The sequence below is a fragment of the Pavona decussata genome, unplaced genomic scaffold (genome assembly GCF_977016875.1).
Source record: "Pavona decussata unplaced genomic scaffold, jaPavDecu1.1 SCAFFOLD_25, whole genome shotgun sequence".
NCBI lineage: Eukaryota > Metazoa > Cnidaria > Anthozoa > Scleractinia > Agariciidae > Pavona > Pavona decussata.
In genome coordinates, this window is record NW_028145448.1 from 1,393,541 (window position 1) to 1,416,970 (window position 23,430).

A 23,430-nucleotide genomic window follows, 5' to 3' on the forward strand; every position below is an offset into this window, starting at 1 on the left:
TAGTCACGTAGCAACAGGAACCGATTACCCTAGCAACAGTTGGAAGAGATTCGAAGAAGCAAATTGTTGGCAAATGTTTGTGGTTTTTCCTCGTGACGGAGTACAATAACAAGCCACCATGCTTCAGGAAGATAATGGTCGAGTCAAAGTTTACGCCAGAATTCGCCCGACAGCGAGATTCGCGCAGGATATGATCGAACTTCTGCCGGACGGCAAGTCCATCAATATTCACTGCAAGAAGGATTTGAGAAGAGGCTATATCAACAACCAGATTCTAGACTGGAGTTTTCACTTAGATCGCGTCTTGCACAACGCCAGTCAGAGCGATGTATACGAGGAATGCGCTAAAGATATCGTCACAAAGGGTTTAGACGGTTACAATGGAACAATCCTGGCTTATGGGCAAACTGGAGCGGGCAAGACTTTCACCATGACAGGATCGACTGAAAAGTTTCAGCATCGCGGGATCATCCCACGAGCAATACAACAGATTTACAGAGAGATCCGCGAAAGGCCAGAGCACGCCGTCAGTGTTCGAATCTCTCATTTAGAAATCTATAATGAACGCATGTTCGATCTGTTGTGCACTTTACCGGGAAACATTCCTACGGATCCTGCGCTCATGACGGTCACTGAAGATGACGATGGGTACACGAGAGTGAAGGGACTGAGTGTGCATCAGGCGAATAGTGAAGAAGAGGCCCTCAACCTACTCTTTGAGGTGAGGAACGAGAGAAGAACCCATGAATCTCTAGTATTAAACAAGACGTTTCTTTAAGGACATAAAGTCCGTTTTGAAAACGATAATTTTAAGCTTATATGGACATTTTGTTACGTGACTGTCACCACCTATTCTCCCCCACTCTACCCCATGTAAATGTAATCAATCAAAATGTACCCATTAAGGTAAAAGATCAACTGACTTATACTAGAACTGTTTTAAAAGCAAGGGATTTGGGTTAAGATAGAAATAGATAGAAAAGAAAATAAATTTCAGCTTGAGGGCCAATGGAGACATACCCATGAACAGTCAACGTACTTTCCCACCTTACAGACACCCTGTTATTAACTGGACGGGGGTTGAAATCCAGGGGAAGAAGAATTACTAAAAATAACTCCCACCATTTCAGATTCTCTTGATTGTGCTGTTCTAGAAAATATCCAAACTCCCTCCACTGAAGGTTTTTTTTGTTTTGCACCCCACTCCTCCCAGGAAATTCCAGTTTAGCTTCATACTTTAGTTCTAAAATTTTGGCTTTTAAGACTCCCCACCCCCTCTAGGAATTTCCAGTGACCTTCCAAGGGGTGGGTATGGATTTTTTCTGCAACAGGAGTATGAAGCAACTATACACTATTACATACGTGTATAGGCATGCTGATGCCTATTTGATTGTTGTGATTCAAAATTTTTTTGGTTTAAACACTTTCAAACCAGTTTGATTTTTATTTTCCCTTGTCTCAAATTATGGTAATGAATACTGCACGAAGGAAAATAAAAATTAAACTGGTTTAAAAAGTTTTTAACCCCCCCCCCCCCCAAAAAAATATATATATATATTAAACCACAACATATACACTCTCTGTCCCAACCCCTTGCTGCCTTGATGGTTTTTGCCTCATTTGCAGTGAGCAGATTTACTCCACAATCTTCCATAAGACGCTTGTCGAGGAAATCTGTCTACTGCAAAGTGTATAGTCGTTCACCAAGACAAGTATAGTCTTCCAACTGCTTGGATTATTAAATATGTGTGCAAGAAGAGGCAACTGGTTCACATGGGATTCATAAGTGATCAGAGTTGGAACATAATAAGACATGTTACTTACAGGCATTGTGCAGTTTCAGAAAAAATCCAGACTCGCCCCAAGGAAAGTCATTGGAAATTCCTAGAGGGAGGGGGTCTTAAAAGTCAATTCTTTAGAAGGAAAGTATGAAGCTAAACTGGAATTTCATAGGGGGATGGGGGGTGCAAAACAAGCAACCTCCTGTGGGGGGTATGGATATTTTCTGGAACTGCACATTGCAGTTATTAATTTCTTGGAGGGGGGTGGTGGGGATATATTTGCTAATCATCCTAGCATTATGCGGGATGATTGTTATGTGGCATAAAATTCTGGATATGAGCTCCATTGACAAGGAGTCCACCCTAAAATAAGCAAGTCTGAGTTGTAAACATTCTTTGGATAGTTCAGCATCCCAAGTATAAGTTCATTGGTTGTTTTGGGTCAGTTGTTTTTGGGGCTGTGAGCCTAGCGTTTATGCTGTTTTGAGCTCTTTTCAATGCTCAACCAGGTTTGAAAATGCCGTTTCTAGAAGGGAGGGATGAGGGCTACTTCTGAGATGTATCGCAAAACCTCTAACAGGTCTTTAAAACGCTTCTTTCAGGGAGAAACAAATCGTATCATCGCCCAACACGCTTTAAACAAGCGTTCGTCGCGCTCTCACTGCGTCTTCACCGTCTACATCGAGTCACACTCGCGTGTGGAGTCCAACACGAAGTATGTCACCTCCAAACTGAACTTCGTGGACCTGGCTGGATCAGAGAGGCTTGGAAAAACACTCTCTGTGGGAGAAACGCAAGTAGAAGCCATGTATATCAACAAATCGCTGACATTTCTGGAACAAGCTGTTATAGCTTTGGGTGACAGGCGCCGTGAACATGTTCCGTTCAGACAGAGCAAACTTACGCACGTGCTGAAGGACTCTATTGGAGGGAAATGTAACACTCTGCTTATAGCGAATATCTGGGGCGAGGCCGTGCATATCGAGGAAACGGTAACGTATTTTATCTTGTTTTTGGCAAGTTGTTTGCTTTATTTGGCGAATTGGAGCTTTGTGGACTGGAAACCCTAAATTTCAGCAAATGTTCGGCATCCATATGTTAATAACACGTCGAAAACAACCCTAACTCAGTTTGCATTTCACAAAATTAAAAGAAAACTGTTTTGATCGCTTGATTAGACTCGCCTGCGTCGGTACATTTTCCCTTGGGATTATTTTAAACCTTGCTTCTTGCTTATGGTCAGAAATCGAGATTATTGCATCAACTATGCACTTGAAGATTTTATGCGCTTCTCATAGCAATTGGCAAAAATCGAAAGTATGCCCGTTCCGCTTCTCAAGGTGATTTTCAACTTACAGTGGTTTTGAATGTTTGCTTTATCAGCAGAGTTGTTAAATAAAGGTAAATAATTGGCAGCCATAAAGAGATTCGAGTGCTGACGTTTCGAGCGTTAGCCCTACGTCAGGGCGAATCGAATCTCTTTACGGTGGCCAATTTACCTTTATTTATTAACTCTGTTGATAAACCAAACATTCGTTTCTACTCCCCACCAACGCAGCACCACAGTTTCTTTAGAAACCATTAAACCTCTTATCCATCTTACTGTGATTTTGTTCAACGCGAGGACCGATTGTAATTTTCAGACATCTCATTGGTCCTCCAGATATTAGAGTTAACTGACTAGTTTTCCCCTCTGTTCTCTCCCACAGCTATCAGCCTTGCGGTTTGGCAGTCGTATGATGAACGTGCCATCACAGCCGGCCATAACGGAACACTTCGACACGCTACGACTGTGCAGACAGTACGAGAAAGAAATCCGCACGCTTCGCCAGGAACTCGCCATGCATGATACGCTGACGAACCGCAGCCAAATTTCTTACGAGCCGCTATCGGAATCTCAAATCCAGGATGTCCGCGAGCAGGTGAAGCGGTTCTTAGGCGGGGAGTTAAACGACATAGAGCTCGTGAATGTTCGGCAAATCAAGGAGACGTTCGCTCAGTTCCGAGTGATTGTAAACGGCATGGAGTCGGAGATAGAGGAGAGGCTACGGCAGAAGTACGTGTTACAGGAGAGAGACGGAGCGACTTCTGGTAAGTACTGAGTAACTGGAAATATTTCAAGATCATTGCACTTACACATGGAGGTACCAGTTTCCATGTGTTGTCCATAATCGCTAAGAAACAGAGCAAGTGGGTTTGGAAATTGCCTTGCACGGTTCCTAACTCTCCTGTACTCTCTTATTACTGGTTTGAATCGACTCAGATTTTGTTGTTACTTGAATAGGCGGGGCTGCTAAGATAGGTATATCCAACAAGGAGATTTAAAAGCTGGAAGAGTTAGAAAGTAGTTTCCTTCACTTTGGAATCTTGTTCCCTGAATTTACGAACTCTTTCGCCTTTACGGAAACACTTGGCGGCATTTTTTGTTCCACCGCTCCGTGAAAAACAAGCTAACCGGGAAAGTAATTAGACTATTTTAAGAAATATGCCGAGATGGTGCTTCATTAGGGGCAAAGCAATCCTCCCTGGACTCTGGACTCTGGCGGTGAATTTTCCCAGTAAGTTTTGAAAGAGCAGACTGTAAATTGGGGGATTTTTCTTCGGAACGGTTTAAAGAAAAACGCGAGTTAATCAAAGCACTACATAAGTGCACTAGGTCCCAATCTCGCTGGTTTACCGGCAAAGAATGTACGCCTGTCACATCTGTAGGTTAAAGGCCGAGTTTCACGGTCAAGCGCATGCGCGAGCAGACCGGCTCAAAAATAAATTGTACGGGTCGACACTAAATTCGATGCGAGCTTGTGGTGGAACAATCTGTTGAAATCGCGCCCGAATTTGAATCATCCGCTCTTCGTTCTTCACTTTTTATAATCTTTGTTTCCTATTTTAAATATAAGTTCGATTTCGGTAAGGTTAAAAGTGTTTTAGCATCCGAAAACGACATTTTTGTCGATGGATCGTCAAAGGAGACGTCGCGGCCGACCGGCGACGGGACGTTCTGTGGACTCACTGGGAGCACAGAAGTTAAAGCGGACAGAGTGGAGTGGATGTAGAAATCCTGAGTGGTTAATACGTCCACCAAACGTGGAAAATTGGTAAAGGGATAAGTCTGTTTAAAAGAGACAACGTTTTTGCGGCACGTCTGCTTTCGCTGGAAATAGCAAAGGTCACCAACTAGCTTTGGATGAACTCGCGAGGATTTTCTAGATTTCAATCGTACTGTTTGTTCATATGGAAGTCAACTGTCAAAAACGGAGAATTCGACGGACAAACAGCATCTAACATCAGTGTTTTGCTTTGGATGGAAAAAAATTGTACAACACTGAGACGCGAAGCGAATAAATATGTGATCGAATGTGCGAGTTTTTTGTAGTCGTCTATTAGCGGGCTCGAATAGCGGGCAGTAGAAAAAACCCAGAAAATTTGCGGCAAACTACACAATCTATTGTAAGGTATTCATTTATCTACAAAATTATGGTCATTGCGAATGGCAAACGCAGTTTTGATTTGCCACCATGGAAGAGTTTTCTCGACGCTCAGTGTTGTTGTTACTAAACGGTCGCATCGCTTCTTGAAGCTTGCGGATTTCTCGTTCTTCGCCTTCTCGCTGGTCTACTAAAATCAGGCTATCGAACGAACACACTATAGTAAGTTTATCACTGAATGCTGATGAAATACTGGATTTAAGTACGTAAGTTTGAGGGAGCTTCTCGGCTTTTCGAACCGCGCGTAATAAAAAAAGGTCGATGCCGCGAGATATCGACATTGTACTAAAATAAAACCGTGTACGTTCACATAAGTTCATAAGTTCTGGCATTTCTTGAATGTCATGGGACATGCACGAAGCGGCGCTGCAAAAATCCCCATGCGTTTTACATGCGACGGCCTTTTTGTTTCTTTCTGAAACGTGACCGAAACACTGGCCGGTCAGTTTTATTTTTATGCCAGCAAATTGCCAGCAAGATATAAGACTTGCCCGCCGTATCCCGCCGGTATTGTGTACTCGCTTCTAATTGGTCCCAAAACAATTGGCTTGACAGCGCTTACGTTATCGCTCGCACATGCGCCGAACCGTGAAACTCTCCCTTTAACACCTGAACCGACCTAACCACAGGCGGCCCAAGCTCAAGCTGTGAGTTGTGGTGATCATCTTGCGTAATAACCGTCACAGCGCAAATTTAAGAGTTTGTATGGGAATATTTACGATCGGGTTTAGGAGGTAAAAATTCCGAAAATTTCTCAATTAAAATTACATACCTTGTTTATAAGGTGTACTGTTTGTTGTTTCTCTGTCTCCTTTTGCTGATTTGAGGTCATTTTAGCGAGTAACTTCCTACAACAGTCGCGAACTGTAGAGTATCATTTCCCAAATTGAGGGTCTGGATGGGGTTAACTGACAACTGACAAATAGCCAAAATTTTAACTGACAACTGACAAATAGCATGAAATTTAACTGACAACTGACATTTATACTCGCTGGTATTGACAACTGACGAAAGACCTTTTGCTAAGTTTTTCTGCTAAAAATTGATATATTTTATACCAAATCACCAAACAAACGTGTACAATAAACAGCAGCAGAGTAGGGCGTCATATTTTATACTAACAATTCATATTAGTTAATAGTTTATTTCTAACATGACCCAAATTTACGTGGAACGCGCTCTAGCAATATACCGAGTCTATACCATGTCCGCTCGTTCCGGCGTAATAAAGGCGATTGCCAGCTTTTGCCGCGTTGATTCGGATACGGCATTCGAACGACACCGAAGCCGTATTCCAATCAATTGCGATGCGCTAGAGACAGTTCAGTCTCTAAAGAAGCATCTGTTGTCATTTCTTGGGCTGAGAGAACTGGCAATAAAATTCGGCCTTGGAGAGTTTGATTTAAAACTTTACCGCATGGCACCGAAGCAGGGAGGAAGAAGCAAAAATTTTGCGATAATCACAGATGGTCAGTGGAAAATGGAGCTGCCAAGCTTGCTGGAGGAAACAGGCAGCGAACTAACGCTTCTGGAACAAGGAATGCGTCGGCTGCATGACAGTATAGCTGCGACTAACAAGGAATACCTTGAAGAGGTTGAGTTGTGCACGTTACTCACAACAGTTGTGGAGAACATTCACGCCGTCTCCCATTTTAAACATGAGACGTTCACCGCCTTACAGTATTCCCAAGACTTTGGAACCATCACAACGGAGACTTTAAATTTAAAAAGACCACCATGGCTTTTGAAAGTATAAAATTCATGCAACCGCTTCCGTCAGCAGAGATTAGCGCTGAAACGGAGACTGCCATGAAATTATTGGTAGAGAAGTATCGTCCAGTAAGATAAAAAACAGTCAGGGGTGAGACTACAAAGGAAAAAGCAGGGGCTCTACCACCAGCGGTGTATACGAAGCCACCAGATTGCAGTAAAGTAAACTTTATGCCAGACGAAGAGAGCAATTCCATCACAGAAGATCCAGAACGACTCAACAGAGATGTTGAAGATGAATCAGTCCTGAGGTGCCATCTAATGATGTTACAGAAGTCACATTTGTAAATGACTGTCTCGCTGATGTGGTCGTTGGTGCTGTGCGACCTCCACAAGAGGACGAGTACGATACAGCTTCAGACAACGATATCTCTGACTCTGAGGAGGAAATTTCACCTGGAGCAGTTTTAAGGTCTGGCCGACCAATACGCGCCCATTTTCGCTTGGATTCGTAAGGTATGTTCTTAGTAGATTGGCCATGGGATGATTTGTATAAAGGCCAAAGAAACGATTGTTGTTGCAAAAATGTAAACATAAAATTAAACATTAACCAGAAACAAGTTTTTACTATACTTTTTTGGTTATCAGGGTACGCTCCTATCTGTCTTACATGACGTTTAAGTTTTATTTGGGTCCTCAAGAAATTATTAAAATCTGCAGTTAATCATTAACAGCCATTTAACTGACAACTGACAAATGGCCCAAAATTTAACTGACAACTGACAAATAGCCTGAAATTTAACTGACAACTGACATTTGTACCCCCCCATCCAGACCCTCCAAATTGACAATCACTCAAAAGGTGGATTTGAAACAACTTCATTCTATTATTTTAATGATCAATCAGGGAAAGACCAATTCGAAAACAACAACAGCTGTTGAAATAAGGAGGGGGGGGGGGGGTTGTAACCCCCACACCCTACCCCTGGATCCGCCTCTTTCAAATTGCTATACAGTGGAAAAAACATTTCGTCGAAAAAGGTCCTGTCAATCAGAATACCTACTTTGCTTTGCGTAGCTTGCGTTACAATGACCTCCTTTCATCGATTTCACCATATTCTGTTGTCTGTAGCGGCAGGAGGCAAACCAGGTACTGTCCAGGGTGATGACAGTGGATTGGTTGGAGAGGTGGACGGTCAAGGATTTGGCGTAGGAGTTGCTCCTCCAGGCGTCAAACCGAACGTGTCCACCCTAGTGAGTACAAGAAAGGTTAAAAGCCGGGGCAAAGGAAAAGAAAGGGACAGCGCTAAATCTGCTGTCCAGGGTGGTGTGGCGCAGAATGACGGACAGGGTGGTGGTGAGGGGCAAGATAGGCTGCAGTCACCTGCCCAGTCTCCTACGCAGCGCGTGGCCACGCCTCCACCCAAGAGCGAGGCGTTTGAGGAGTTTAAGCAGGAACGAGGAAGCGAGATTAACAGGATTCTGAATCAAAACAAAGGTGGGTTTAGTGTGAACTTGAAGAATTTGCGATAAAGTGTCAATTTGTGAATCAGCCCTTATAAAACTCTCTCAGGAGCCCATTACCCTCTTCCATCGATCGATCGATCAATCAATCAATCAATCAATCAATCAATCAATCAATCAATCAATCAATCAATCAATCAATCAATCTGTAAGTCAGTCATGCAGTCAGTCAGTCAGTCAGTCAGTCAGCCAGTCAGTCAGTCAGTCAGTCAGTCAATCAATCAGTCAGTCACTCAGTCAGTCAGTCAGGAAGTTTTTTAATCAGTCACATTTGAATAAACTTGGAGTTTTCATCTATTTAGCATTTTGTTAGGGACAAATCTCCTGAAGGTGAATGTGGACTTCTCATTAAATGGCAAATGAGTTCACTTTCGATTTACTTAGCTTTTGCGCATAACATCTGGTTAACTTTTTCCGGCCGCGCATATTGGTTATAACAATGCATAATTTTTTTTTTACTTCAAACTAATTTGTATGAGATGCTTTTTAGGTACATCAGCAATTGGCAGCACCTCACTTGCAATGCAACAGTTCACCTGGTGTTAACTGATTTATATTTTGTTATCCTTTTCCAGAAATTCTGCGCGAGAAAAAGAGGAAGGCCAAAGAGCTTTCCTTGTCTGTCAACAGCCTCAAGGATGAAATCAACGAGACAGGGGCGATACTAGAAACGCGACAACAAGAGCGACTCGAACAGGGAGAATTTCGGACAGACGAAGGTCAAGTCGTGATCGACGAAGATGAGTACGAACTTCTTCGGAAAATTAAAGATCTCAAATCGCGTTACAGGCAAGATTACGAAGAACTGCTGAACACTAAACCCGAAGTAACGTACTGTGAAAAGCTCGTGAATCAGTGCAGGCATCGTCTGGTAACGGAGTTCGAGAACTGGTATGCCGAGTCGTTCCTAGGAGCCGATGATGAGCCGAAAGGTGGCCGAGAAGGGCAAGTACCCGAAGACGAGCAAGAGAAATTCGATCGACTTCAGCTCGAGCTGTTGATGGAGCATCCTGATTCTGTGCCGTACTATAATGCCAAAATGCAGACTGAACGACGGATGCATCTGTCGGTCAGTGGTGGAGCACTGAAGAAGAGAAGGCCTGGGGCTATTATTGCTACAGTACGGAACAAGCCACCGAGCACCTTGACTGTCACGTGATGATCACATGAACTGTTCTGAACCTCATAATCTAAATATACTATTAAGATACGTAAACACGTCTGAAAAATACTCTATTTTATTAATTTTTTGCTACCTGCAGTATATTTCGGTTTTTAGGGATAACATTTCAGTAAGATTACAGAATAAATTACATAGGATAGAAACAAGAATCTTTTGGTATCGTCTATCATAGTGGGAATACTTTAAACGTATTTGTCGTGTATTTTGATGATATTTTCAGAACAACAGCATTTGTAAATAAGTAGATTGTTCTTTTGACGTGAAATCAGATAATAATTAAAAAACTTCTTTTCTGCTGCTCTAAAAAGGGGAAAAATTTTGTTTCTATCACTGGGCATATGGACAAGTAAGTCTGAAACATCAGAGTTAATCTGTTTGCTGGTACGTAACTTTAAATTACAAACAATTAACAGATTTTGTAAATAACAATAAAAGTAATCAAATCTGCTTTTTTGTGTTTTTACTTGAATTTTACTGATTCTAAATTTGTGGGAAAGCTTAAAACGGAATTTCCTTCGTTGTTGTTTTTAGCTTATTTTTCTTTTTGCTTGTCTGTTTCAGTCGAAACAAGTCACAGTTATCAATGAAATAGAAACTTGCATTAATCAAACAAAATGGACGTCTAGTGAAATATTATGGTATATTATTCCTAGAAAGAAAAAAACGCGAAGGAATATCAATAAACTAGTGCAGCGCACCCTACTTATTTTCCCTATGCGGAGTTTTTATATTCCTATTTGGGAATAAATTGTCGTGCGTCTCAACGACGAAACTTGTTGGACGAACGCTCGCATATTGTGACGTCACAATGGCAGACAACCAGCCGTAAATCTGAAAAAGAACAGTATGGATGGTATCTTAAAGGGGCACTATCACAGAGATTTCCCAATGTTTTGGTCGAAACTGCTTAAATTCTCTTACATCAAATAAGCCATTTTCGCGTTGCTTTGAACCTCATTATGAATTCGAAAGCGAGGCTTAGTGCAAAGTTTTATTATTAAAATTAGTTTTCATTCATATGCAAACAAAACTAATTTTCATATGAGAAGTTCTGCACTTAGCCTTGCTTTCATAATGAGGTCTACAGCAATTCGGAAATGGCCTATTGCTTTTAGGGCACCGAGAAGAGAATAGCGAGTTTTTTCTCCTGGGAAGAATTAACTGAACCGTATTCAGTGTTTTGGTGACCGGCTGGAAGAATTTGAAAAAGATTGGCCAATTTTATTAAATTGCAAATCCATTTCAACCCTGACCATCCCCAACCAAAGAAAATTAACACTTATTTCTTTGTACTGGTAGGGTTATTGTTAACAAAACTGAATCATTGCACATTTAATGTATGGTCCCGAGGGAAACAGTTAGTTTTTTTTTCCCGCGAGTCCTGATGATGTTTCTCGGGAAACATCAGGACTCTCAGGAAAACAAAACTAACTAGTTTCCCGAGGGACCATGCATTAAGTGCTTTGTTGAATATTTAGACTTAAGCTTCAACAATCACAGCAAAACAAACAGACAACTGAGAGGACAACAACTGCGGAATTGTATCCCGGTCGGGATACATTTGTATTTGATTAGGGGCACGTGACCAAGAATCAACCAATCACAGTGCCCGTTTTGTTGAGTGAAAGTCTAGGTATATAACAATATAATATATTGTTTGCTGCCCTAACTAACACAACGAATGGGTCATTTAAAGGGCGATTTAGACGATACGATTTTCTCTTACGACTGTCGTATGCGATTTCTAGAGCGCGCGCTGCTTGCGACATGTAAAAATCGTAAACAACTCTCGCCACTCAACATTGCCTTTACCTACGATTGTCGTAGGATTTTAAAACATGTTTTAAAATCCTACGACATTTTTTGTGTTGCGTGCGTCTGTCGTAAGGATGTTGTAGGTTGATTTACACGACGCGATTCGTGTTGTAGGCATGGCGTAAGCGTGTCGCATGCGACAAATCGTAGGCAAAATCGTACCGTCTAAATCGCCCTTTACGGACCTTTGAATAAGCCTGGTGCAGAGTCCCTGCCCTTTCCTTCAGGTAGAGGCAGATTTAGATGAAATGTCTGGCAGAAGACAGTTCTTCTGCCGGCAATGGCACAGAGGATTTTCTTCTGCCTCAGTTGGAAGACAGAAGTACTCGTTTTTGTGTAACTTGTCTTTGAAAGCTAAGGGACAGTTTGGTTGGACCGTTTGGGTGAAACCTGCAGTGTGAAACTTTACAAAGTATATTCCCCGGTAAACGAAATCAACGTTCCTACGTTGATCCCCAACGTTGCTCTTTTTCCTTTCTTTCTTCCCCTTGTTTTGTTTTCTTTCCTCTCTTTGGCACGACGGCTGCTTAGTTCTAGTGTACGTTTCTTCGAAAGACTAAGTCGCAAAGCGCGCTTGGAGTGATCTGGAAAGGTTAATAATTAATTACCTGTTGAAAATTTGGTCTTTCTGTTGCAGCCTTCAGGCAGTCACCAATAAGGATCTTGAATGTTTGGCTCCAGTTAGCTGGGATCTTATGCAACCGCGGGTCAACCGTTTTCTTTGTTAGTTGTTTTAAGTTTTTGACATATTTAAGAGGCCGTTTCCTTGTGACACACTCCCAAACAAGAATCCCGAAGCTAAAGACGTCACAGGGTTTATCGGCAGGCTTACCACTCAACTGTTCTGGAGCCATCCAATCGTACACGATCTCTAGATGGCTGATGGGATTACTGCCACAGTCGCCATGTTGAACGTGCTGCGCATATTCAAAGTTGCAGATCTGAATTGACGTAAGAAACAATCAAACAAACGAAACAAACCTTGAAATGTGTTTACTCTTATTTAATACCTTCATCATTACACGATGAAAACTTTAGGCTTTACACATATTATAATATTATAAAAAAAATAAATAAATAAAACATGGAGTAGAAATAATCATATCGGATACCTTTTGTTAACTGTAATACTGAAATCTATGTGGAAAAATGCTTGCTTTTCCACAAATACCGTGTATTATAAAGACGATACTGTTCAGAATTGCTAACAAAACTACTGCAGCTGGATTTCAAGCTTGTGAAAGTTTGTGCTTGCCAAAGTTTTACAGATAGACTGTTACATAGCACCGCACCCCTATTGCTGATGCTGTTTTTGGGCAAGTGGGTACGGGGCATGCGCAGTAGAATAGCTAGTTTGCCCTCGCAATCCAGCAGTGACTAAGTTGAAATTGGACTACAGCTTCTATTTCAAGTTAGAGCGGGTTTGGATTTAATTTTAGGTCGAGAAAGCGACACGAAGATTTTTCTTAATGAAATAAATCGTACAAAATAAATGAATAACTAAAAGTGAAACTCGAGTAGAATTACTTGACACAGTTCATTTAGAGCGGTTTTCAATTGAGTGTCGAAAGTAATTTCGCGTTTGCTTTGGTTTTGCTCTACGCTCTGTGATTGGTTAACAAAACGGGCGCCACTTTCTCAACCAATGGAAATGCAAACCAAAACCAATCGTGTTTAATTTTGGCCGCACGCGTTTCCCGCGCTTGGCGCCAGTTACATGTATTTGCTTCGAATTCTGATTGGCCCTGTTGTGTTATTTACATCTGTTGCGATTGGTCAGAGTAATTACTTTGGTTTAGATTTAATTTTACGACACTCAATTGGAAACCGCTCTAAAACCTCTCCAATTAACCGATAAGTAACGAACCTTTGCAGAGAAATTCTCAGTCAATACTACACTATCCGACCCAAGATAACAGTGAATATATCCTCGCTGGTGAACAAACTGCATGGCGCATGCTACGTCTCGGCTGAATCCCAGAATAGTGTCCTCGTCAAAAACGGTCCTCTCCTCGTGAAGGAGCTTTCCTAAGAAGGCACGTTCCACGGGCTCAAGCACAAGGCCCTGCTGAAAAGGATAGGGACTGTTGCTTACCGCCATGAGAAGGAGAATATTCGGGTGACGCAAGTCGCTAAAGAGAAACGGAAAAAATCCTTGTTGCTTTTTGTCCTGTTCTCTTTTCTGTAGTTTTTGGAGGTCGGTTATGTAAACTCAGTTAGGTCACCAGTAACATTACTGTAATGTTCATTCAAATACCAAGTAGAAAAATACATCTCCACCAAGAACAATAAGTTAGAAACCTTTTATAAAAAATGGCCAAAGGATCGTTCTCATCTCAATTAGGTTGCGTTCGATTGACTGTATTCCAGAATAAGAATAAGGAGAATAGCTGTAAGATTTCTCTTCTTATGTAAATTTGGGAAGACACTTCTGCAAACTTTGGCTGCCAACATGGTAATTTAAGAGCCATTTTGTATTCCAGTAACTTCAAAAACGTCTTATGAGGGATTTCTTGACATTACTGTATGTATTCCTATTCCGGAATAGGGTCAATCGAACGCACAACTTAGAGTGCATAATTGTAATTGTAATTTGAATTACTTCAGTGTAAATTCAGAGTGTACTCTATTTCATTAGGTAATTAGTTATGAGTTATTTATTATAAGTAAATGCGAATTATTTAACTAATCAATTGATCAATGTGAACATCGTTGTGCCATTTCCAACAAATGCGCGGCTGTTTTTGGCCACTCTGTTATTTCCTGTACAATATGTAAAATTAATTGTTTATTTGAAACTTTGTAATACGTTTGTAATTGTAAAAAGGTGGTTTTCAATTGGGTGTTGAAAGTAATTTCGCGTTTGCTTTTCTGCGCTCTATGATTGGTTTGCAAAGTTCGCGCTACTTAATTACTCAACCAATAGGAAGCCAAACCTTAACCAATCGTGACTCGCCCGCACGCATTTTCCCGCGCTTTGCACCGGTTACATGTATTCGCTTCGAATTCTATTCCGTCACCGCACTGAGGGCTCACGTGAGATAGCATTGCGCCTGCGTGAACTCAGTGTGTTGCCGCCTTTGGAGCGAACCGACGTTTATTTTTCAACACGCTGAGAATTTTAGTTTTAAGCGATAATTCGCTAAAAATGCCCGAGACCTCGGATAAATCTGAGCTTAAGGGCGAGAAAGACAACTTAAAAAGGAAAAGTAGTGGCTCTAGAAGCGAACACATCGAAGCAAATGTTAGAATCATCGAAAGAGGTGATGGCGCCGATGGCGCCAAAACTGACTCACATGGTTTACAAGAGCTTGCCGCTACGCTGAGACAGGGTTTCACCCAGATGTCTCAAGATTTATCCAAGACTATTGCTGAGTCGTTCAAACAGTTTCAGTCAGACTTTGAAATACAATATGTTGACACGGAGGAAGAACAGGAGGCAAAATCTGCCGAGAATGACCACGAGGTCAGCGAAGAGCCCCCCACGAAGAAGAAGCGAGATGACAAAACTATGAGCTTAGAAGAAGCTGTGACAAAGCTGGCTGACTCAGCCGGGGCTCAAAAAATGCCTTCTAATGAAGGAAAATTTGAGGTACTTAACAGCTTGAAACAAGAGCTGAAGAAAGAGGAGACGGGCCCAAGTGTAAACACAGAGCTGGCGAATGTAGTGAATGCCATGCTCAAAGAAGGGCTGCCTGAAGAGAAACTTCAGGAAAAGTTGAACAAGTATCACAGACCAGAGAACTGTGAATTCTTGACAAAAGTACGAGTCAATCAACCAGTATGGGACCACCTTACTCCAACAGTCCGGTCCCAAGATGTTAGACTGCAAAAGGTGCAGACATCCATCTTCAAAGGAATGTGCGCGTTGACAAATATGATCGACAAACTCCTTGAGCACTTGTCGTCACTCCCAGCGGGAAACGACCTTCTTCAAAAGTCAACAGATGCACTTACATTGTTCGCTAATGCAAACAGTGAACTCAATCAAAGACGAAGGGAATTTATTAAACCGGATTTACACGAGGAATACAAACATCTCTGCTCCTCGTCGGTTCCGATCACTGACCAATTGTTTGGCAATGATCTCCCGAAACAAGTGAAAGAATTGACCGAGGTCAATCGAGTGGGAAAGAAAGTCTCCACACACAGTGGTCGATCAACGAACAAGCCTGATTATCACAGGCACAACTCTTACGCACATAGCCGCGGACGCTCAGGAAACCAACATTACAGGAAGCCTTTTTTAGGCTCGTGGAAAAACGACCACAAACATCCTCCGAACTTCAAGAGGAAGAAGGAGGGGAAGTCAAAATGAATCAGATTGCTAACAACGTTGAGGTAAGAAATGTGTCAGAGCAATCTATTAAAATTACAGGTGGAAGACTGAAACAATTTACCTCTCAGTGGCAATGCATAACCTCAGATCCTTTCATACTTAATAGTGTGAAAAATTATAAAATTGAGTTTGAAAATGGAGAGCCAATGCAGTTTATGCCACCAAAAGAAATAAATTTTACAAAACCAGAGCAGGAGGTCATTGACAATGAAATTGATAAACTGCTGACCAAAGGTGTGATTTCAGAAACCACACATTGCCCTGGTGAATATATTTCTACTATATTCATACGCCCTAAGAAAGATGGAGGGTTTAGATTAATTCTAAATTTGAAGAATTTGAATGAACATGTGGAGTATCAACATTTTAAGATGGATACCTTACAATCGGCAATAAGGCTTATGACTCCAAACTGTTATATGGCCTCAGTAGACCTGCGTGACGCATACTACTCAGTGCCAATTCACAAAGATGATCAAAAATATCTGAGGTTTTGCTGGAAAGGTAGATTGTTTCAGTTTACATGTCTACCAAATGGTCTGGCTTGTGCACCCCGACTCTTCACAAAAATCCTTAAGCCAGTGTATGCTACGCTGCGCCAGAAGGGTCACCTAAATGTAGGCTATATTGATGACTCTTATTTACAAGGGGAGAGTGTGGAGGACTGCCAAGCCAATATTAATGATACCCGTGACTTATTTTCAACATTGGGTTTTATCCTACATCCTGATAAGTCGGTCTTACAGCCAGTTCAAGTCCTTACATTTCTGGGATTTGTCTTGGATTCAGTTAATATGACTGTCTCCTTAACACAGGAAAAAATCCAGCGCATAAGGGAAAGATGCAAGAAAATGCTGGAGCTTGTTGAGCTCCCAATCCAGGAACTAGCTAGCTTTATAGGGCTTTTAGTGTCAAGTTTTCCTGGGATCTTATATGGACCACTGTATTATAGACAACTTGAGAGGGATAAAACTACAGCCTTAAGACAAAACTATGGCAATTATAATGCTCAAATGAGATTATCCCAAGAAAGCTTTTCAGAGATAAAGTGGTGGTATGATAACATACAGACCAATAACTACCCCATATTATTGCCTAATTCAAAGGTTGATGTAATAATTTACACCGATGCATCAACTAAAGGATGGGGAGCTGTCAAAGAGACAGAGAAAATAGGAGGTAGATGGTCAGAGGAAGAAGCAAAATATCACATTAATTGTCTGGAGCTGTTGGCTGCAAATTTTGGACTTAAGGCATTTTGCAAAAATGAGCAAGGCATTCATGTTAAGATTTACTCTGATAACTCAACAACTGTGAACTATATTAATGCTATGGGAGGTGTACATTCTAGGGAATGTCACACTATTGCTAAAGATATTTGGCAGTGGTGCATAGAAAAACAAATATGGTTAACAGCTGCTCATATCCCAGGGAGAAAAAATGTTGAGGCAGATCGGGAATCACGCATTTTCTCAGACAACAAGGAATGGATGATAAGATCTGATATTTTCCAACAGATCACAGATATCTGGGGGGAGCCCTCCATAGATCTCTTTGCATCCAGACTAAATCATCAGGTTCCATGCTATGTATCTTGGAAACCTGACCCAGGGGCAGCCTTTATTGATGCATTTTCTGTAACATGGGATAAACACTTGTTTTATGCTTTCCCTCCTTTCAGTTTAATTGCAAGATGCCTACAGAAAATACAAACCGATTGTGCAGAGGGATTGATGATAGTTCCAATGTGGCCAACCCAGAGTTGGTATCCCAAACTTCTTCGCATGTTAGTGGCTGTTCCAAGAGTGTTACCACAACAACGAACTGCCTTACAAATGCCGGGGATGCCACAAGAAGTCCACCCCCTATTCAGGAAAATGGTTCTGATTGCATGCAGATTGTCCGGCAGTCCTATGAGACACAAGGAATTTCTCAAAAGGCAACCTCCATCATCTTACAGTCCTGGAGGAAAGGAACTACAAAGCAGTATTCATGTTACATCAAAAGATGGACTACATATTGTCATAAAAAACAGATTGATCCAGTTTCTGCCACTGTCCCACAGGCACTAGATTTTTTAGTGGAGCTATTTGAGTCAGGCATCGGTTACAGTGGTATTAACACTGCAAGGTCTGCTCTATCCAGTGTCTTAAAGCCTGTGGACGGGATGACTTTTGGAGCACAAGAGAGTGTTAAGAGGTTCTTAAAAGGAGTTTACGAAGCAAGACCCTCCAACCCAAGATATACTGAGACATGGGATGTGAGCAAGGTTCTGAACTATCTTAAGACAATCTCTATTACAGACTGCTCACTAAAGGATCTGACTTTAAAATTAGTCACTTTAATGTCATTAGTATCAGCTCAACGGGGGCAGACAATTCACTACTTGTCTTTGGAGGACATGGTTGTTTCAGAAACTTCTGTGACTTTTATTATCTCCAGGCCTATTAAACAGTCTAAGCCAGGGTCGAAACCCACTGTTGTTAAGTTTGTAGCTTACCCGGACAACCCTAACATTTGTGTTGTCACTACCTTGAAGGCATATCTTAATCGTACCTCTTCTTTACGTGGACGTGCACAACAATTGTTTATTAGTCATTACAAGCCATTTAAACCAGTTTCCCGGGACACCATCAGTAGATGGGTCAAAGCTGTAATGCAAAAGTCAGGAATTGATGTAAACCTTTTCAAGCCCCACAGTACTAGGGCTGCCGCAACATCTAAGGCTTTGTTGAAATCTGTACCATTAGAGCACATCTTATCAGTCGCAGGATGGAGCTCATCTGACACTTTTGCAAAGTTTTATAGCAAGCCTGTTATCAACACAGATAGCTTTTCTAACGTTTTGTTACAAGAGTAAAGTTAATAAACTGTTTTGACCAATATGACTTGCTTGGTTGGTCATTACTCTGTTCATGTGTGCAGTGGGCTTTGAAGTCTCACGTGAGCCCTCAGTGCGGTGACGGAATAGAATTGGAAAATTAAACGAGACTTACCTGTAAGTTGAAGTTTGATTGAAATTCTATCCGTCACCAAGCACTGAGGGATTACGTGCCCTCCCTTTTAAGGCCCTCCCATTTTGCTGGTCAGGGTTTTCTTTCCCCTGCACACATGGCAAGTGCTTTAAAAACTGAGTTCGCGCAGGCGCAATGCTATCTCACGTAATCCCTCAGTGCTTGGTGACGGATAGAATTTCAATCAAACTTCAACTTACAGGTAAGTCTCGTTTAATTTTCCAATTCTCATTGGTCCATTGTGATGTTTACATTCGTTGTTATTGGCAAGAGTAATTACCTTGGTTTTGGTTCTAAGAGACTAAATCGAAAACTGCTCTAAATGTTTTGATTCATTAAAAAAAAAAAAAAGAAGACCCACCTTAGAACATATTTCATGACGGAACTGCTCTTGTTGAATCTCTTCATTCACTTCCCATTGATATTTCTTTAAAGTCACGTGTCCACCTCTGAACCTCCCTTTGATGTAATAACTGAAAGCATCGTGCGAATACACGTGCTGTTTGTAACACTTGACCTCCATACTGAGCACTTGCAGAACGGGCGATGGAAGTCCACTGTCGCGAGTCTGAGCTGGTACTTCTAACGACACAAGAAGGTTTTAAAAATCTTTCACATGAAGACAGTCAACACTCAATGATGGCGTTAATCAGTTAAGGACGGTCCCTACTAACACAGGTGTTTTTGCACAGTTTTTGACTATGCGTTAAACACAGGTCTTAGCAAGGGTTACTGGAATCCAAAAACAAAATTGCGGAAAAATCGGGAAGAGGAAGGTCCCTTCCACTTCCCGATTTTTCTAGGAAGGTCGAAGGCATCTCTGCTCGCAGGGTTTATTTTTTAGAGATAAATAATCAATCATAATTCTAAAAATCGCTAAAATACACAGCAATGTAAGGCAGTTTTTCCCATATTGAAATTTCATTGTCTCTAAAAAATTCGTGGTTACCCCCTAATTTTCCTTTCGGATCCAAAGAACCCTTGCAAAGACCTGCTCTTCTCGCGTACTTATAAACCACGCAAAAATAAATCTGATTTAGCTCGGACCATCTCCAGATGCGCAGAACGTATGCGCAGTGGCAAAAGGAAGCACCGTTCTCATGTAGATTTGGGATCTGGTGGAAGATGTTGAATCTCATCTAGCCTTTTTATTAGCTAGCTAATAGCTAAAGCTATAATAATTTTCTTCGGTGCAGTTTTGTCCTAGTTCAGTTTTGTCTCCCTTTCTTTTGTTTGTTTGCAATGAGTTAATTTTCTTTTCTTTAAGTTTAAGTTGCTGTAAGTAATGTAATCGTGCAAACTGTAAAATATTGTATTGTAACTAGTTTTTGTGTGTTGCATTAAAATAAAAAAAAAAATGGTGATACACTGTTTTTCCACGGTATTGGTGTATTGTTTTATATAGACCACAAAAGGAAAGAAAAAATGTAAATGAAGTACAAGACCGTACAAAAGAATGCTTCCAGATGGTGTAATTTCAAAAAAGCCTTCTTTATATTGAAGATATTTTAGACTTTTAATTCCTCCACAAGAAAAAAAATTAGCTAGCTAGTTTTCTATGTCCTTAGGTTAGACCCTAATTTGGTGCAATTTCACCAAAACAAAGCAAAATACAGTGATGATGCTCCTTTAAGGATGGTGCCTACTAATAAGGAAGTATTTTTTCTGTGGTTTATGACTATGCGGGGAAAGCAGATCTTAGCAAGGGCTATTGAAATCCAAAAAGAAAATTGGGGGTAACCACACATTTCTTTTTTTTTTTTTTTAAATATAATGAAGCATGAATTATTTTAAAAAACAGTAAAATACAAAGTAATTTATGGCGTTTTATTCCAAATGGAAGCTTTACTTTCTCTGAAGGATGCATGGTTACCCATAAGTTTCTTTTTGGATATCAAGAGCACTTGCTAAGTTCTGCTTTCTCCGCATAGTTTTAAACCGCGCAAGAATCTCCTTGTATTAGTAGGCACCACCCATAGGAAACCCGAGTATCTCGAAATGCGCCGAACATATGCGCAGTAACAAAAGTAGGCACCGTATTTTCTGCACAATGTCCAGCCTACCTCTGGTATCTTTTTCATGCCGTGATGGAACAGAGAGTGATAATTTAAGGGGGGGGGGGGGGGGGGGTCACGTATGTCAAATTGCCTAAGAAATCGCCTTTTACTGAAGCCTGCACGTGCACGACAGTTTGTTGTCCTCTTTAGCCACTCAGCTGCTTTGCTCAGTGAACTTGCTGTTGATAGATAACGAACTTAACAGTGCTCTTAATTCTTACCGGTCTCCTTCAAGAGCTTTTCAACCTGGGCGTGACTGTATTTGTCCTTCATGCACCGCAGAAGCGTCTGTTGATTGCTATTCTTTGCTTCCAGGTCAGCACCATGGCGCAGCAGCACGGCGAGGCAGGTCATGTGATCACTTTCTAAGGCCGCATGAGCTGGAGTTCTAAGTTCCGATTGGCTGAAAGAAGGTCATTAAGCTGTGCTCAGCTGTGCTACGGGTAAGCTCTTTAAAATGACCATTAAAGGGGAATTTTCCGGCAATGAACAAATGCGCCCAGAATTATGCTTCAAGGAGGAAGGTTTATTGTGCATAAATTGAGCTGGTGAGTTCTTCAAGATGCGAATAAAAACGAATTGATGCCCACCTCCCCTTTACATACTAATGGTTAAAGGCTGTACCTCACCTCCTCAAAAATATCTAGAACAAACTTGTCAAAATCTCACTACCAACTATTGCCCCTGAATGATAAATGATCAAATGTTAAACACCCCGATATGCCAAAATCATGAGTTTTAAGCCAAGGAAATCCTGAGAATGATGTATTAATCAGTGAGTGACACAGGGTGATACTCGAAAAAAGAAATACGAGTGCTCCTATCAGGAGTCGAACCTAAGACCTTCCGATTACTAGTTCGGATGCTCTACCACTGAGCAACAGGAGACTCGTGGGAGCTAAGGCCATTAAACTAGGTTCATGGGACAAACATCCTGTATACTGCTAGGATTTCAGAATGTCAATGCACGGCATACGCGCAATGGAATATAAAAATGTGGAAATCCTGTTCTCCTCGACGGTTGTCAACATCATACAAAATCGGGAATCATCAAATTTTGTCTGTATCTATCTATATCGTTTGGTAAAGTTACCTGTTAGGATCTGCTCCGAGAGTCAGCAGCTTTGTAACACAGGATTCTTTGCCTCGGTCTGCAGCTAAACAAAGCGCTGTGCGATGTTTCAAGTCTTGAGTATTGACGTCTAAGACTTGGTTGTCTCGTAGAAGCTTGCACAAAGTTCCGACATGTCCCTTTTTGGCACTTCGAAACCAGACATCAAGATGTTGTTGTTGTTGTTGTTGTTGTTTTTGATATCTATCAGTCATTTTTTACCATTTTTGATTTCAAGCAAAATTTATGAGGAAAACTGTACACTTTTAGCAAGTGAAGAATGGATTTTCCTATGTTGAATTTGAGTTTTGACGTAAGTTGCAAGATTTAAGTAACTCTGAATAAAAGGAAAAGGAAAAAATAAAAAAGAAGCAGCGACTTTAACAAGCGACGTCGTAGTCGCCTGTGTGACGTCAGACGCTTTCTGCGCGCGCGCAAATCGTTCCTTCCTCAAAAGAGTTTAGGACGGTGCTTAATATGTGACAATTCTAGAAAGCTCTAAAATACATGGCAATGTTCGGCATCAATTGTTCACAAACTGAAGCTTAATTACCTCTGAAAAATGCGTAGCTACCCCTAATTTTCTTTTTGGATTCTGTTTCATTTCTCGCATAGATTTAAACCCAACAAAAATATCTTTGCATTAGGAGGCACCATCAACCGAGTTCAGTTCTCGGACCATTCTGTGATGCACAAAACGTACGCGGAACACCTTTCTTAAATGGAAGGAATGGACCGGTTTGGTATCAGTTGGCCCATGTACTCTCAAACGTCCACCGACAGAATATCGTGGATGCTAGGCACACATCAATAGGGCCACAATGACCTCCTTTGGCTATTGCTTCGTTCTTTCTTTAGTTCGTCCGTCTGTTCATTTGTCCTTTCGTTCGGTTATATTTGTTATCCATCCATCCATCCATTCATCCATTCATCCATCCATTCATCCATCCATCCATCCGTCCGTCCATCCATCCATCCGTCCGTTCGTTCGTTCGTTTGCCCCTCCGTTCGTCCGTTCGTTCTTTCGTTCGTTCAGTCAGTCAGTCAGAAAGTCAGTCAGTCAGTCAGTCAGTCAGTCAGTCAGTCAGTCAGTCAGTCAGTCAGTCAGTCAGTCAGTCAATCAATCAATCAACAAAGCGAGAAGAGTCATCTAGATTTATTCGACGTGATTTGTACAATTCTTTGATAAATTTAAAGCGTATAGTATTAAATTAATGTCTGAGGCGCTTAAATAAACTGGGCAACAGAGGCACAAATTCAAGAAAACAAAAACAAACAACAAACAAACAAAACAAAACCCCAAAAAACAACAACGAAAACAACAAAACTGATTTAGGTAGCGTACCAAAACGAATTTACGTTGAAGTACTTCCTGCCAGGCATGGTTTAATTGGTCTTCTCTACTTGGTTC

At 41.3% G+C, this 23,430-nt stretch overlaps 3 protein-coding genes across 4 annotated transcripts; 2 read left to right on the top strand and 1 right to left on the bottom strand.

Moving 5' to 3' along the window:
- Window positions 1-36: 36 nt before the first annotated feature.
- Window positions 37-9,854, top strand: LOC146485710 (kinesin-like protein KIF9). Its single transcript, XM_085103025.1, has 5 exons — window positions 37-721; window positions 2,384-2,773; window positions 3,491-3,872; window positions 8,109-8,474; window positions 9,076-9,854. The coding sequence occupies exons 1-5, from the start codon at window positions 119-121 to the stop codon at window positions 9,657-9,659; spliced, it is 2,325 nt and encodes a 774-aa protein (XP_084959151.1). The 5' UTR covers window positions 37-118; the 3' UTR covers window positions 9,660-9,854.
- A 418-nt stretch (window positions 9,855-10,272) lies between these two features.
- LOC146485711 (inactive serine/threonine-protein kinase TEX14-like) lies at window positions 10,273-22,414 on the bottom strand. The gene is made up of 6 exons (XM_085102929.1): window positions 22,002-22,414; window positions 21,130-21,311; window positions 19,213-19,433; window positions 13,366-13,680; window positions 12,107-12,439; window positions 10,273-10,514 (listed from the first exon to the last, which is right to left on the bottom strand). The coding sequence occupies exons 1-6, from the start codon at window positions 22,232-22,234 to the stop codon at window positions 10,383-10,385; spliced, it is 1,416 nt and encodes a 471-aa protein (XP_084959055.1). The 5' UTR covers window positions 22,235-22,414; the 3' UTR covers window positions 10,273-10,382.
- On the top strand, window positions 14,611-18,725 carry LOC146485712 (uncharacterized). 2 transcript variants are annotated; one of them, XM_085103041.1, is made up of 2 exons: window positions 14,611-15,839; window positions 17,519-17,655. In XM_085103041.1, the coding sequence occupies exon 1, from the start codon at window positions 14,647-14,649 to the stop codon at window positions 15,814-15,816; it is 1,170 nt and encodes a 389-aa protein (XP_084959167.1). In that variant the 5' UTR covers window positions 14,611-14,646; the 3' UTR covers window positions 15,817-15,839; window positions 17,519-17,655. The 2 variants fall into 2 exon arrangements, with proteins under 2 accessions (XP_084959167.1, XP_084959166.1); XM_085103040.1 differs by having other exon boundaries at window positions 15,678-15,839; window positions 17,519-18,725.
- Window positions 22,415-23,430: the final 1,016 nt, after the last annotated feature.

What these genes read in the sequence shown, in the direction of transcription:
- LOC146485710 (XM_085103025.1), top strand. Translation starts at nt 119, where the DNA reads ATGCTTCAGGAAGATAATGGTCGAGTCAAAGTTTACGCCAGAATTCGC. An exon ending in CCCTCAACCTACTCTTTGAG is followed by an intron (nt 722 to 2,383) that starts GTGAGGAACGAG and finishes CGCTTCTTTCAG; the next exon opens with GGAGAAACAAATCGTATCAT. An exon ending in GATTCTGAATCAAAACAAAG is followed by an intron (nt 8,475 to 9,075) that starts GTGGGTTTAGTG and finishes ATCCTTTTCCAG; the next exon opens with AAATTCTGCGCGAGAAAAAG.
- LOC146485712 (XM_085103040.1), top strand. Translation starts at nt 15,813, where the DNA reads ATGAATCAGATTGCTAACAACGTTGAG. An exon ending in AGATTGCTAACAACGTTGAG is followed by an intron (nt 15,840 to 17,518) that starts GTAAGAAATGTG and finishes CCCTCCTTTCAG; the next exon opens with TTTAATTGCAAGATGCCTAC.
- LOC146485711 (XM_085102929.1), bottom strand. Translation starts at nt 22,234, where the DNA reads ATGACTGATAGATATCAAAAACAACAACAACAACAACAACAACATCTT. An exon ending in AAAGCTCTTGAAGGAGACCG is followed by an intron (nt 19,434 to 21,129) that starts GTAAGAATTAAG and finishes TTGTGTCGTTAG; the next exon opens with AAGTACCAGCTCAGACTCGC. An exon ending in AAAGACCAAATTTTCAACAG is followed by an intron (nt 10,515 to 12,106) that starts GTAATTAATTAT and finishes GTTCTTTTTCAG; the next exon opens with ATTTACGGCTGGTTGTCTGC.